The sequence below is a fragment of the Elephas maximus genome, chromosome 20, assembly GCF_024166365.1.
Source record: "Elephas maximus indicus isolate mEleMax1 chromosome 20, mEleMax1 primary haplotype, whole genome shotgun sequence".
Classification (NCBI taxonomy): Eukaryota; Metazoa; Chordata; class Mammalia; order Proboscidea; family Elephantidae; genus Elephas; species Elephas maximus.
In genome coordinates, this window is record NC_064838.1 from 76,822,975 (window position 1) to 76,838,471 (window position 15,497).

A 15,497-nucleotide genomic window follows, 5' to 3' on the forward strand; every position below is an offset into this window, starting at 1 on the left:
ATATAATTTTTGTGTATATATAACTATACATACATCGTTAAGACATAAATACACATATATGTGCTTCTTCAATTTTGTTAAATAAATATATAATTATGCTCTAAATCAATTTAATATTACATGTCCCTTGGTTTATAATTCCCAGCATAACTTAGAGCTTCTCTGTGTTAATACTAAAATGGTACATTCTGATTCACTTGTTTTCAAGTAATGTCAAAGGAAGTATATTTTGTCATTTCCCATTGGACACTACAATGTTCAGTGGAAGAGGTCTGTATTACAGATTCACTGCTCATACTATGGTTGGAGTCATGCTTAAGAAAAGGTCAGATGTATACAAAAGAGCTGAAAACAGATCAGAAAAAATTTTAATGAATCCATACTCTGATCCTCAAAACCAACTCCTTAGATTCAGGTAATCACATGAACGTTGCTTTCTGATTCCTCTTAATAACTTGATTTTATTTTATATAATGATGATGAAGATAATATTGAGTTTTAATAATCTTCCTAGGGGCTAAACACATGTGGAAGTCTGTCATTAAATACACTTATTTAGGCTGAGACCTCAAAATGTTTGTCACTATTCTTCCTATTTTTCAAATGACATCCGTGAAGAATTAGCTGACAAGAACAAATATATTTGAAAATTATAGGATACAACATATGATAATTGTGATGTTCAAACATTACTGTTTGTAAATAGACAAAGCAACAACTCTAATGTTTATAATAGCAAATGAAAAAATAAAGCATTACAAGATAGAGAACAAATGGAAAAATAAAATATATCAAATGACCATTTTCTGTTTAAGGGAGCTGGATAAATTAACCATGACCAGAAAACCACAAATTAGGCATAATGATGCTGAATGCATAGACCTGGGATAGTTGGAAAGTTCTGCAGAAAAATGTAGAATTCATGCATTTCTAATGAAAACATAAAGACTGTTATGTTACATTGACTGTTAATATAAAGAGATCATGGAAAATTACTGTGGCAATGTCACATACAATACTTTAGAGGTGAGGCATTTGGCGTGAACATGTGACCATAATCTAGCTGAGTAATGGTAAGGCCTTATGTATTACCATAGTAGAGGAACTGCTGAGGAATTGATCTTTGGACTATATCTTTTCTACAGGCACAAGCCTGTGATAATAAACAAGGACAGCTATAAAGTGGTGAGAAAACATATTTATGGGTCTGAATCTAAAAGTATCCCCAATGAAACTCAGTTGAAACTTACTGTCCAAGTCCATAGAGTCGATGTTTTCTATGTTGTATTCCTAAGATGAGCCCAATGTCCATGGCTGTCAAGATTGTGTCTGATTTTCAAAATTCATATATGGTTGTGAATATCACATATTTTACCCATAATTCTAAAAAAATAATGAAGATGAATATTGTGTGTCAGAGGTTGTTCCATATATTTTGCAATCATTATAAAAAAATTTTCTCTGTTCTACCAATTTAATATTTTTATTATTATTGTTGTATTGTTAGATCCCATCTAGTCAGTTCTGACTGATAGAGACCCTATGCACAACAGAACAAAACTCTGCTCTGTTCTTATAAAGGTTGACTATACTTTGAGGATGCGACTCCTCCCAGTTTAATTTTGAGTGCATTCCAACCTGAGGGGCTCATCCACTGGCCACGTATGAGACAGTGTTTGGCTAGAATTCATAAAATAAATAAGAATTCATAAAATAAATATTACCTTATGGAAAATATCCTTCTTTGATTTTGTAGGTAAATATGACAGAACTACAACTGGGGAGGAGGTGCCTCCTCAAAGTAGAGTTGACCTTAATAATGTGGATGGAGTAAAGCTTTAGGGACCTTAATTTGCTGATGCGGCACTACTCAAAATGAGAAGAAACAGCTGCAAACATCCATTAATAATCAGAACATGGAATGTACAAAGTACGAATCTAGGAAAATTGGAAATCATCAAAAATGAAATGGAATGTTAAACATCAATATTCTTGGCAGTAGTGAGCTGAAATGGACTGGTGCTGGCCATTTAAAATCAGACAGTTATATGATCTACTATGCCAGGAATGAAAACTTGAAGATGAATGGCATTGAATTCGTAGTCAAAAAGAACATTCCAAGATCTATCCTGAAGTACAACAGTGTCAGTGATAGGATAATATACACATGCCTACAAGGAAGACCAGTTAATAGGACTATTATTCAAATTTACATACCAACCACTAAGGCAAAAGATGAAGAAATTGAAGATATTTACCAACTTCTGCAGTCTGAAATTGATCAAACATGCAATTAGGATGCACTTGATAATTACTGCTGATTGGAATGGGAAAGTTGGAAACAAAGATGAATGATTGGTAGTTGGAAAATTTGACTTTGGTGAGAGGAACAATGCTGGAGATTGTACGATTGAATTTTGCAAGACCAACAACTTCTTCATTGCAAATACTTTTGTTACCAATTTAAGTGGTGACTATATATGTGGTTCTCGCTAGACTGAATACACAGGAATCAAATCAACTACATTTGTGGAAAGAGAAGATGGAAAAGCTCAATATCAGCAGTCAGAACAAGGTTGACTGTAGAACAGATCATCAATTACTCACAGGCAAGCTCAAGTCGAAACTGAAGAAAATTAAAACAAGTTCACAAGAGCCAAAATGCAATCTTGAGTATATCCTATCTAAATTTAGAGACCACCACAAGAATAGCTTTGATGTGTTAAACACTAATGACCAAAGACCAGAGGAGTTGAGGAATGACATCAGGATGTTTTATAAATGAAGAAAGCAAAAGGTCATTAAAAAGATAGGAAACAAAGAAAAGACCAAAATTGATGTCAGAAGAGACTCCAAAATTTTCTCATGAACATTGAGTTGTTGTTGTTGTTGTTAGGTGCCGTCGAGTCGGTTCCGACTCATAGCGACCCTATGCACAACAGAATGAAACACTGCCTGGTCCTGCGCCATCCTTACAATTGTTGTTATGCTTGAGCTCATTGTTGCAGCCACTGTGTCAATCCACTTCCTTGAGGGTCTTCCTCTTTTCCTCTGACCCAAGCATGATGTCCTTCTCCAGGGACTGATCCCTCCTGACAACATGTCCAAAGTATGTAAGATGCAGTCTCGCCATTCTTGCCTCTAAGGAGCATTCTGGCTGCACTTCTTCCAAGACAGATTTGTTCATTCTTTTCTCAGTCCATGGTATATTCAATATTCTTCAGCAACATCACAATTCAAAGGCGTCAACTCTTCTTCAGTATTCCTTATTCGTTGTCCAGCTTTCACATGCATATGATGTGATTGAAAATACCATGGCTTGGGTGAGGCGCACCTTAGTCTTCAGGGTGACATCTTTGCTCTTCAACACTTTGAAGAGGTCCTTTGCAGCAGATCTACCCAAAGCAATGCATCTTTTGATTTCTTGACTGCTGCTTCCATGTCCGTTGATTATGGATCGAAGTAAAATGAAATCCTTGGCAACTTCAATCTTTTCTCCATTTATCATGATGTTGTTCATTGGTCCACTTGTGAGAATTTTTGTTTTCTTTATGTTGGGGTGTAATCCATACTGAAGGCTGTGGCCTTTCATCTTCATTGGTAAGTGCTTCAAGTCCTCTTCACTTTCGGCAAGCAAGGTTGTGTCATCTGCATAACGCAGGTTGTTAATGAGTCTTCCTCCAATCTTGATGCCCCGTTCTTCTTCATATGGTCCAGCTTCTCGGGTTATTTGTTCAGCATACAGATTAAATAGGTAAGGTGAAAGAACACAACCCTGATGCACACCTTTCCTGAATTTAAACCAATCTGTATCCCCTTGTTCTGTCCGAACAACTGCCTCTTGATCTTGTAAAGGTTCCTCATGAGCACAATTAAGTGTTCTGGAATTCCCATTCTTCCCAGTGTTGTCCATAGTTTGTTATGATCCACACAGTCGAATGCCTTTGTGTAGTCAATAAAACCCAGGTAAACATCCTTCTGGTATTCTCTGCTTTCAACCAGGGTCCTTCTGACATCAGCAATGATATCCCTGGTTCCAGGTCCTCTTCTGAAGCCGGCCTGAATTTCTGGCAGTTCCCTTTCTATATACTGCTGGAGCCGTTTTTGAATGATCTTCAGCAATATTTTGCTTGTGTGTGATATTAATGATATTGTTCTATAATTTCCACATTCAGCTGGATCATTCTTGGAAATAGGCATAAATCTGGATCTCTTCCAGTCAGTTGGCCAGGAAGCTGTCTTCCATATTTCTTGGCATAGATGAGTGAGCACCTCCAGTGCTGCATCTGTTTGTTGAAACATCTCAATTGATATTCTGTCAATTCCTGGAGCCTTATTTTTTGCCAATGCCTTCAGAGCAGCTTGGACTTCTTCCTTCAGTACCATCAGTTCCTGATCGTATGCCACCTCTTGAAATGGTTGAATATTAACTAATCCTTTCTGGCGTAATGACTCTGTGTATTCCTTCCATCTTCTTTTGATGCTTCCTGCGCCATTTAATATTTTCCCCATGGAATCCTTCACTATTGCAACTCGAGGCTTGAATTTTTTCTTCAGTTCTTTCAGCTTGAGAAATGCCTAGCGTGTTCTTCCCTTTTGGTTTTCCATCTCCATCTCTTTGCACATGTCATTATAATACTTTACTTTGTCTTCTTGAGATGTCCTTTGACATTTTCTGTTCATTTCTTTTACTTCATCAATTCTTCCTTTTGCTTTAGCTGCTCGACGCTCAAGAGCAAGTTTCAGAGTCTCCTCTGACATCCATCTGAACATTGAGTAGCTAAAGCAAATGGAAGAAATGATGAAGTAAAACAGCTGTACAGAAGATTTCAAAAGCCAGCTCGAAAATACAAAGTAAAGTTTTATAATGACATGTATGAAGACCTGGAGTTAGAAAACTGAAAAGGAAGAATGTGCTCAGCATTTATGAAGCTGAAAGAACTGAAAGAAAAATTCAACCCTCAAGGTACAATATTGAAGGATTCTACCAGGGAAATATTAAACAACACAGGAAGCATCAAAAGAATATGGAAGGAATATACAGAGTCACAACACTAAAAAAGAATTGATTGATACTCAGCCATTTCGGGAGGAAGTATATGATTAGGAACTGATGGTAATGAATGAAGAGATCCAAGCTGCACTGGCAGCACTGGCAAAAAATAAGACTTCAGGAATTGACGGAATACCAATTGAGATGTTTCAACAAACTGCCAAAAGAATGAACAAATCTGTCTAGGAATAAATATTGCCAGAATGCTCCTTAGAATCCAGGATGGTGAGACTATGTCTCACATACTTTGGGCATGCTATATGGAAGGACCAATCCCTGGAGGAGAACATCATGCTTGGTAAGGCAGAGAGTCAGCAAAAAAGAGAATACCCTCAACAAAATGGATTGACAAATTGGCTACAACAATGTGCTTGTGCATCACAATAATTCCGAGGACAGTGCAGGAGTGGGCAGCATTTCTTTCTGTTGTACGTAGGTTTACTATGTGTCAGAACCAATTTGATGGCACCTAAAACAAACAAACAAAAGTAGGTATATGTGGTTTCTAAGTGATATCCATATTGTTATTGGAAACAGACTTTCAAACATAGGTAGTTGTTCCTATCTTTGGTCTTGAAAATATTTTTAAGCACTTTGACAGTATATCAGAACTCATTTCAAAACTGTAGTAAGAAAGTGTGACATTTCTACAAGGATAAATGAATGAAAATAGGAACATAACTGAGAACCCCTAAGAGATCAACATATACCTAGATGTTTTACACATCACAGAAGTCCCTTGGTAGCACAAACTTCTCTCAGCTACTAAAAGTAAAGTTGGAAATTTGAACCTCTATACTGCCCTCTTGGCATAGTGGTTAAGAGCTTGCCTGCAAACCAAAAGATTGGTAGTTTGAATACACCAGCTGCTCCTGTCCTATACGTTCACTATGAGTCGAGACTGACTTGATGGAAGCTAACACAGCAATAATGAAAGTGGCACTAAGGGGCTCTGGTGGTGCAATGGCTAAGCACTTGGCTGCTAAACAAAAGGTCCGCCATTCGGGTCTACCAGCCATTCCTTGGAAACTCTTTGGGCAGTTCTACTCTGTCCTATAGCAACAGTATGAGTTGAAATTAACTTGACGGTAAAGGAGTTTATTTTGGCAGAGGCATATGGGAAAAAAGTCCTGGTGATAAGTTTTTGTAAAGATATAGCCAATTAAACCCTAAGCACATATTATCTAAGTGATGGAAGAAATTGTGAAGTAAAAGAGCTGAACAGATTATTTCAAAGTGTGGCTCAAGAAGGCAAGATAGATTAGTGTAATGAATTTCTCAGTGATCTGAAGTTAGGAAATGATCAGCAGGGATGGATTACTCAATAAGCAAGGTATGCAAGGGATTACTTGTGGTTACTTACTAATGTGTGGTACACATTTTCACCTGTTTTTCACTAAATCAAATCCACCCCGCATGATAGGCATTTCTGAAGTGGAAAGAACTGAAGAGAACATTCAAGCATTAAGTTGCAAGACTGAAGGATTTTATGGGTAGATAATTGAATGGCACTAGAAGGAGCAAAAAAAAGATGGGAAAAATATACAGAATCACTGTACCAAAAAGATTGGTTAATGTTAAACTATTTCAGGAGGTAGCACATGATCAAGGATCAAGAAGTGCTGGTAAGAAGGAAGATGTTCAAGCTTCACTGAAGGCACAGGCAAACAAACAAACAAACGAGTCCCCAGGAATTAACAGAATAGCAATTGAGATGCTTCAAAAAAGAGATGCAGCACTGGAAGCGTTACTCATTTTTGTCAAAAAATTTTCAACAGCTAACTGGTCAAACTACTGGAAGAGATCTCTATTTGTGTCCATTCCAAACAAAGGCAATGTAACATAAATAAAAAATTATCAAATAATATTATTCTTATCACATGTTGGCAAAATTTTGCTGAAGATAATTCAAAAGCAACTGCAGCCATACAGTGAAAGGGAACTGCCAGAAGTTGAAGCTAAATTCAGAAGCTAAAAAAGGCCATCACTGCTGTTGTCAGATGGATCTTGGCTGAAAGCAGAGAATACAAAAAAGATTTTATCAATTGTGTAAAGGCACTTGTCTGTGTGGATTGCAACATATAGTGGATAACACTGAAAGAAAGTGGTATTTTAGAATACTTAATTTTGCTTCTGTGGAACCTGTACATGGATCAAGATGCAGTTGTTCAAATATAACAAGATAGTTTGTGGTTTAAATTTGGAAAAAAAATATGTTGCATGGTTGTATCCTTTTACCTCATTTATTCAATCTTATGCTGAACAAATGATAAGAGACATTGGACTGTATGTAAAAGAATGAGTCATCAGGTTTGAAGGCAGACTCCACAACCTGCAGTGTGCTGATGACACAACCTTACTTGCAAGAAATGAGGATGATTGAAGCCCTTACTGAAGAAGGTCAAAGACTTCCGTCTTAAGTATGGATTGCACCTGAACCTGAGGCAACTAAAATCCTCATAACTGGACCAATAAGCAACATCATGATAAATGGAGAAGAAGTTGTCAACAACTTTATTCTACTTGGACCAACAATCAGTGTCTGTGGAGGCAAAAGTCAAGAAAGCAAATGGCTTATCGTATTAAGCAAATCTGTTACAAAAGACCTCTTTAAAGCTTTAAAAAGCAAAGATGTCACTTTAGTGACTAAGGTGCCTCTGACACAAGTGATGTTTTTTCAAATGTTTTGTATGCATGTGGAATTTGAATAATGGAAAAAGAAGACAGAAAAATGGATACATATGAACTGTGGTGTTGGCAAAGACTGCCAAAAGAATGGAATGTCTTAGAAGAAACGCAACCAGAGCGCTCCTTGGAAGGGAGGATGAGGAGACCAGCTTTCTTACTTAGACATGTCATCAGGAAAGAGCAATTGTGAGAAAAAGTCACCGTGTTTGGTAAAGTAGAGAGTCCATGGAAGCTAGAGAAATCCTCAGTGAGCTTTATTGATACAGTAGTTGCCACAATGGACTCAAACATACCAAGAATCATGAAGATGGGGAAGAATTGGGTAATATTTTCTTCTAGTGTACATAAGGTTGCCGTGAGTTGGAGCTGACTTAATAACAACAAATTAATAACTAATCTGAATATCATTGCATGTGATCTTTTGAAGGTTGTTTATTTTCTTTGGTAAAGTGTCTGTTTATAGCCTTTAATCAATTTTGATAGCATTTATTTTATTGTTATTGGATATTTTGGGGTTATTTTTATATTTTTAGACCATATATATATATATATATATATATATATATAAAATGTGTTATTTCCACATCTTTTCTACTGTCCTGTGCCTTGTCTTTTATTTTTCTACAATGCCTTTCACTAAGCAGAGATTCCCAATACAGATGAACTCCTGTTTCAATTATTTAGAAAATTTTTGAATTGTGTTTTTGGCGTGGGGATATAAAAATCCTTTGCAATCCTCAAGGTGACAAGGATTTTATTCCACTTCTTTTTTCCTAGATATTTTATAATTTTTGGATGCATGTCTTTATGGTCTATTTTTAGTTAATTTTTTATTGTGTAAGTTATTGATTCAAGTTCTTTACTTTTGTTTGCATCTGGATACGCGATTGTTTCAGTACCATTTTTTTTTTTTTTAAATTACCACTCTTTCTCCATTGAATTGCATTTGTACCGTTGTCAAACATTATTTTGCTATATACTTTTGGAATCATTTTTAGATTATAGCCCAGGAATTTTAGAATTAGACTGACAATGGATACAAAAAGCCTGTTGGAATTATTGTGATTACATGAAATTTATATATTGATTAGGAGAGAACTGACATCTTAACAATATTGAGTTTTCCACATCATGGATGTAATATATCTCTTCATTGATTTTGACATTCTTTAATGTTTTGTTGCTTTGTCTGCACAGATCCTGTACGTTTTTGTCAGATTCATTTGTAAATGTTGAATGTTTATGAGGTTTTATTGAAACTATATTTTAATATAAATTCTTATTCATTTTTACTAACATATAAAAATAAAATTGAATTTTGTTTGTCTAGGTTCATTCTAAAGTTAATGTTGTGTTCTAATAATTTTTGTATGTAGATTACTTTGGATTTTATTCATAAATTATTAAGTTTATTTGCATTGATGCATTGTTTAGAACCTCTAGTACAATGCTAAGTGGAACTAGTGAGAGTTGACACATTTTCCTGATATTAGGAAGAAAACATACAGTCTTTATAATAAATATGATATTACCTATAATATTTTTGATAGATTCCTCAGATTGATGAGGTTTCCTTTTATTCTTAGTTTGCAGATTCTTTTCATAAAAAATGGATATTATATTTTGTGACATGTTTTTTCTGCACCTATTGAGAAGATTGTATCCTTTTTCCTCTTTAGTGCATAATATTGTGCTAAAACTAGTAATTGAGTCTTCTTAAAAGTGAAAAAGAGTTTCTATAAAAATGCCAGTATCTGACATAGCACTGTAAGGTGAGATATTGAATGCTTTTCCCTTAAAATTGAGAGTAAAGCAAAGAGGCCCACTCCCATAATTTCTATTCCACATATTTATTGGCAGTCTTAGCAACTGCAATTAAACAAGGAAAATATAGCCATGATGCTTGGAAGAAAAACATGAAAATTGTTTCTATTTACAGACATCATGATAACTTACATAAAATCTAAAGCTGTCTATAAAAATACTATAATTTATAAGTTTAAAGTCAATTATACTTATGCACATTCTTGTAATACAATGAATTATGGAATTAAAAATATAAATTTTATAATAACAAATAAAAAGATTACCAATAAAGCAAATAACTTCATTGCTGTTTTATAGCAGAATTTTGCCTTTCACATTTCCATGATTTACATGTGTATAAAACCAAGATGTATTCAGTCTGGTTCATTTTTTTGTTTTCCAAGATGAATGGTATAAAGCTAATGATACAACTGCCCCCAGAGCATTAAAAAAATAATCCACAACAAGATATCACATGGGACAGTGTTTCATCTAATTGTTCAAACTGTGGCCTCCCTGGTAGGCTCTTTGGCCCACATCCCAATGGCCAGGATAACATATATTTGACACATTTGATGCCAGAAATTAGCTGTTTGACCTGCCTTTCTCTATGCTTACACTGGATTTACTTAAATGGTTGGAGAAAAGTTGTTTATATGAAATACTATATATTATTTATATTAGATATTAAAGGATATGTGTATGTACAATGGACTCCTGCTACTATTTTAGGTTGATTTGTATTCTAATAGAATAAATAAGGAGACTCCTTGGAGTTCATCAACCTTAGCAAAGTAATCTCCAGTCAATGAATCATTCAAGTGCTTCCGTGCTCAGGTAAGTTTATTTGATACTTATTTTATTTAACTTTAGAAATAAACCATAATTTCATTATAAAATAGGAATTGTATAAAATATTGAGTTAGGATAATCTTTGCAGAAAACGAACACATGTGCCCCTTGAATGGACAAAACACGTGTCCATTAAAATCGAGTCAGTTGGCTTGGAGAGGCCTCCAGGTGTTATGCCATTACACATTCTTATTTTCAAATGATTTTCTTGGCTTTCTCATCAGGTATCTACCACTGTAATAGGTATTTGGTTAATAGATAATAATCAAATGTGAGCATTTTTCTCCAAATTTCTATAATGGCTAAGAAGGTAACAGTAACTAACATATTTATAAAATATAGGATAAAGCATATGGTAATCATAAGCTATAAATCTTAAAGTCTGTGTGTATACAGAGGATAAGAAAAAATATATAATATCTAGTAGAGGGAAAACTAAAGCATTACCAGAGAGAGGATAAAAGTGGAAAATACACTTTATGCAAATGAGCATGTGCTGGTTAACACAGAGTTGGATAAATTCACCATAATTAGAAAAGTAGGTGTCAGTGGTAACGAAGCTAAGGCTGAATACACAAACCTTGGACAGTTTTGGAAAAGGCAGCCTGATAACATGCATTCACTAAATAAAAGCATTTAGATCTTAAAAGACATTGTTAGGATAAAGTGATCATGTGAAATTATTTTGACATGTTGCATAGAATTATTGAGAATAACCCTTAAAATAAAATTGAGAAGTTTGGTTGAAAATATGTGGCCATAATCTAGCTGACTAGTGCTTTGCAAAGAATGGCAGTCACCTTATATAGAATAGGAGTAAATGAATCGTTGAGAAATTAGTCTTTGAGAGATATTTTTCCTACATGCTCAAACCTGATAAAACTAGAGAGATATAAAGTGATGGTAATTCATAAAGGAGAATGAAGAAAATGTAATTACACATCTTAGACTTAAAAAACAAACAAACAAAAAACCCATTGCCATTGAGTCAATTCTGACTCCTAGAGACCTTATAGGACAGAGAATTGCCCCATACAGTTTCCAAGGAGCAAATAGTGGGTTAAAACTCCCAAACTTTGGTTAGTAGCCCTAGTTCTTAACCACTAAGCCACGAGGGTTTCCACATCTTAGACTGGGAGTGATTAAATAAAGTCCAGCCGTATTTCTGTCAGTCATGTTCAGATAGTAAAGAAGCCAGTGCCTAAGGGAAAATAATGAAATTGCCAGCGACTGTTTCCTTATCCAAATCAACACTTTCAACGCCATTACCAGAATGACTATGAGGAGCAAAAAATGATGGTAGTCATCAATATCATGTGTTTATTTAGCTCCTGCTTCATTTTTTTTTTTTTATGGACAACATTAGACCTGTTGATACCTTTACAAATAATCAATCTTCAGCCTGTGAAAGATATAAATCCTCCTTACTTTGTTGTTGTTCTTGTTAGATGCCATCCGTTCAGTTCCTTTTCATAAAAACCCTGTGTACAACAGAATGAAACACTGCCCAGTCCTGTGGTATCCTCACAATTGTTGTTATGCTTGAGCCCATTGCTGTAGCCACTTTGTCAGTCTATCTTGTTGAGAGTCTTCCTGTATTGCACTGATCCTCTGTTTTACCAAGTACGATGTCCTTCTCCAGGGACATGTCCTGATATCATGTCCAAAGTATGTGAGGTGTATTCTCGCCATTCTTGCTTCTGAGGAACATTCTGGTTGTGCTTCATCTAAGATAGATTTGTGTGTTCCTTTGGCAGTCCATGGTATATTCAATATTCTTCACCAACACCGCAATTCAGAGGCGTTCATTCTCCTTTGGTCTTCCTTATTCATTGTCACTGCTTTTGCATGCATATGAGGCGATTGAAAACACCATGGATTGGGTCAGGTGCACCTTAGTCTTCAAGGTGACATCTTTGCTTTTCAACGCTTTAAAGAGGTCTTTTGTAACAGATTTGCCTAGTAAAATGTCTTTCGATGTCTTGATTGATGCTTCCATGGGTGTTAATTTTGGATTCAAGTAAAAGAAAATCCCCGGCAAATTCAATCTTTTCTCCATTTATCATGATGTTGCTTACTGGTCCAGTTGTGAGAATTTTTTTTTTTTTTTTTTTGTGTTGAGGTGTAATCCATACTGAAGGTTGTGGTCTTCAGTCTTTATCAGTAAGTGCTTCAAGTCCTTACTTGGTAACTGATATATCTTTTCTTTCCAGAGAGCATGATGGAATGATATCAGTGGATGGGAAGTGATGGGCAAGGTGTCAGAAAGCATGAGGAGCAGATTCATATGAAGATTAGAAAGAGAGATGAGAGATGTCCTCTGTACATCTGGGCATCAGTAAATAGCTATCAGATAGATATTAAGGATATAATAGGATTAGTTATTATTTTTCCAATGCTATAGGGAAGAGGCTGGTAGTACTGAGGGGAGGAAAATTTTGAGGATTATGCTGCTAGGTTCAAAAAGAGTTCAAGTTTTCCTCGTGTTACTGTCATGGAGCCCGGGAGTGCAGGACTTCTCTGAGAATACAGGGACTCACTTGACTTCTGCTTTAGAGTGGCCTGCAGGAATTTCTCATACTCAAAGTCTATTTAGGTATGGCCCAACTCCATATGTGTAGATATTTGACATCCATGTAAAAAGAAAACTACTGAGTGGCGTCATGAACAACAAGGGAAATAAAAATGAACTCAATCACCTGTACTTGATACTGAATACCAATTTTTCATGTCTGAAGTTTGGTACCAGTGATATCAACCATATCCTTGTATGCTGTTTCAGGTGGGTCTCTAGCCTGACATTTGTCCATTCCATAGCTTAAAACTTGATGCAGCAAACTTATTTTTGCTGCAGGATAACATTTAATACCAGTGTCTGGTGCTTTCACAGTTTTTAATATTTATCATTTACCCATCTTCCCCAGATCTGCCATGTTGGATAGGAAGAAATTTATATGAATTATTGCTTCAACTATTTTTATCAAAGATTACACAGTGCATATTTTATGGTGAGCACCTGCTGAAGAATATGATATGAATTGAAAAATAACATTAAAAAACAGCATTATTTTGGGATAAGGAAAAAAAAAATCCAGTAGTGTTCCACTGTAGAACTATAGAATATGTTGAGAGTACTGGGTTAGGAGAGTAATGAAGATTTTGAAAAGGAAAAGAGCCCAACCAAGAAAATTTTATCTTGTCCATTTTCCTGTGTTGTTAACGTTAAAAAAAAATTCAAAATTTCTAGTTAATTGCTCATGGATGAAGAAGAGAGACTGGAAGAGAATATAGAAATTCTTTATATGTATTTGCTATAAAATAAGTATTTTCAAGAAATTTAGATTCATGTTAAGAGACAAAGTGGCCTTTCTCGTGAAGTCAGCTGCCTCTGAGGATACCAATTTTGATTTTTTGAAATATATCAGGGTCTGTTCTCTTTTTATTACTCTTCCAATTTTGTTCCTAAATGTTTCACTTGCACAAAGTTAATATTCACTGTGTAAACGTGATATCAGTAATTTCTAATTATTCAAATTAGTTGGAATCCACTCTATGGCAAGGGGTTTGGGTTTTACTATTATTTTTTAATTATTCAAATACAGCAACAGGGACAAACAAGTATTTCTCCACAAAATCTTTATAGATACTCAATAAGTCTGACATTTTTTTTTTAATTTTCTACTGCTTAATTCAAGTTTTGTTTCTCAGGATAATCAGATTTCTTATTTTCTCAACAGGAACCAAGAAAATCAGAGTGCTAGAGCCACATTCATCCTCTTGGGCTTCTCAGAATACCCAGACCTCCAGGTGCCCCTCTTCATGGTCTTCCTGACCATCTACGTGGTCACTGTTTTTGGGACTCTGGGCATGACCTTAATCATCAGGATCAACCCCAAACTCCACACCCCCATGTACTTTTTCCTCAGCCACTTGTCGTTTGTTGATTTCTGTTACTCTTCAGTAGTTACACCCAAACTGTTGGAAAACCTGGTTGTGGAAGACAGAACCATCTCCTTCACAGGGTGCATCATGCAATTCTTCTTGGCTTGTATATTTGTGGAGTCAGAAACATTTATGTTGGCCGTGATGGCTTATGATCGATTTGTAGCAGTTTGTAACCCCTTGTTCTATACAGTTGCAATGTCCCCGAAGCTTTGCTATTTTTTGGTGGCTGCCTCCTACTCTTGGAGTATAGTGTGCTCTTTGACAGCCATTTACTTTCTGTTGACATTATCCTTCCATGGTACCAACTTCATAAACAACTTTTTCTGTGAGCTTGCTGCCATTATTGCTGTGTCCTGTTCTGACCCATACATTAGTCAGGAGATCATTTTAGTATTGGCCACATTCAATGAAATAAGCAGCCTGGTGATCATTCTTACTTCCTATGCTTTCATATTCTTCACTGTCATGAAGATACCTTCCACTGGAGGACACCACAAAGCCTTCTCCACCTGTGCCTCCCACCTAACCGCTATTACCATTTTCCATGGAACCATCCTTTTTCTCTACTGTGTACCTAATTCCAAAGGCTCATGGCTCATGGTCAAGGTGGCCTCTGTGTTTTACACTGTGGTCATCCCCATGCTGAACCCCCTGATTTACAGCCTTAGGAATAAAGATGTGAAGGAGACAGTTAGGAAGTTAATCAATACCAAATTCTTCTGTTTTAAAATCTAAATCTCTAAATATTTAGGTTTTTCTTAACGAGAGTACTGGTGAGAATTAATCAATAGCAAATCAGAACCTGAATCTATGATAACCTTTCAGCTCACATTTCAATATCTTTTCAAATTTAATGGTTTGTAATACAACGTTAACATTACAAATACCATTAGAAAGTAAAATTCAGACCAATTCAACTGTTTTTTACTCAGAAATTGCCATACAATATTTCTTTGTTATTCTACATGACTGTGTGCTTGGCCAAGCAAACCTTCAATTCACTTTAAGTTACTTGACATATGGAATATTTTTAGATGATCTGAAAAGTATAGCTTACAATGAGGAACTTTTGTACGGTAAGAGCTCTTTTGTGTAAGACTCTAAATATATATTAAAAATATTAATTTAATTCCAAATGGACTATCTTGTCATT

At 35.5% G+C, this 15,497-nt stretch overlaps 1 protein-coding gene across 1 annotated transcript; it reads left to right on the forward strand.

Moving 5' to 3' along the window:
* The first annotated feature begins 10,355 nt into the window (after positions 1-10,355).
* LOC126064073 (olfactory receptor 5D18-like) lies at positions 10,356-15,079 on the forward strand. Its single transcript, XM_049862706.1, has 2 exons — positions 10,356-10,384; positions 14,137-15,079. Exons 1-2 carry the CDS (start codon positions 10,356-10,358, stop codon positions 15,077-15,079), a joined length of 972 nt encoding a protein of 323 aa, XP_049718663.1.
* Positions 15,080-15,497: the final 418 nt, after the last annotated feature.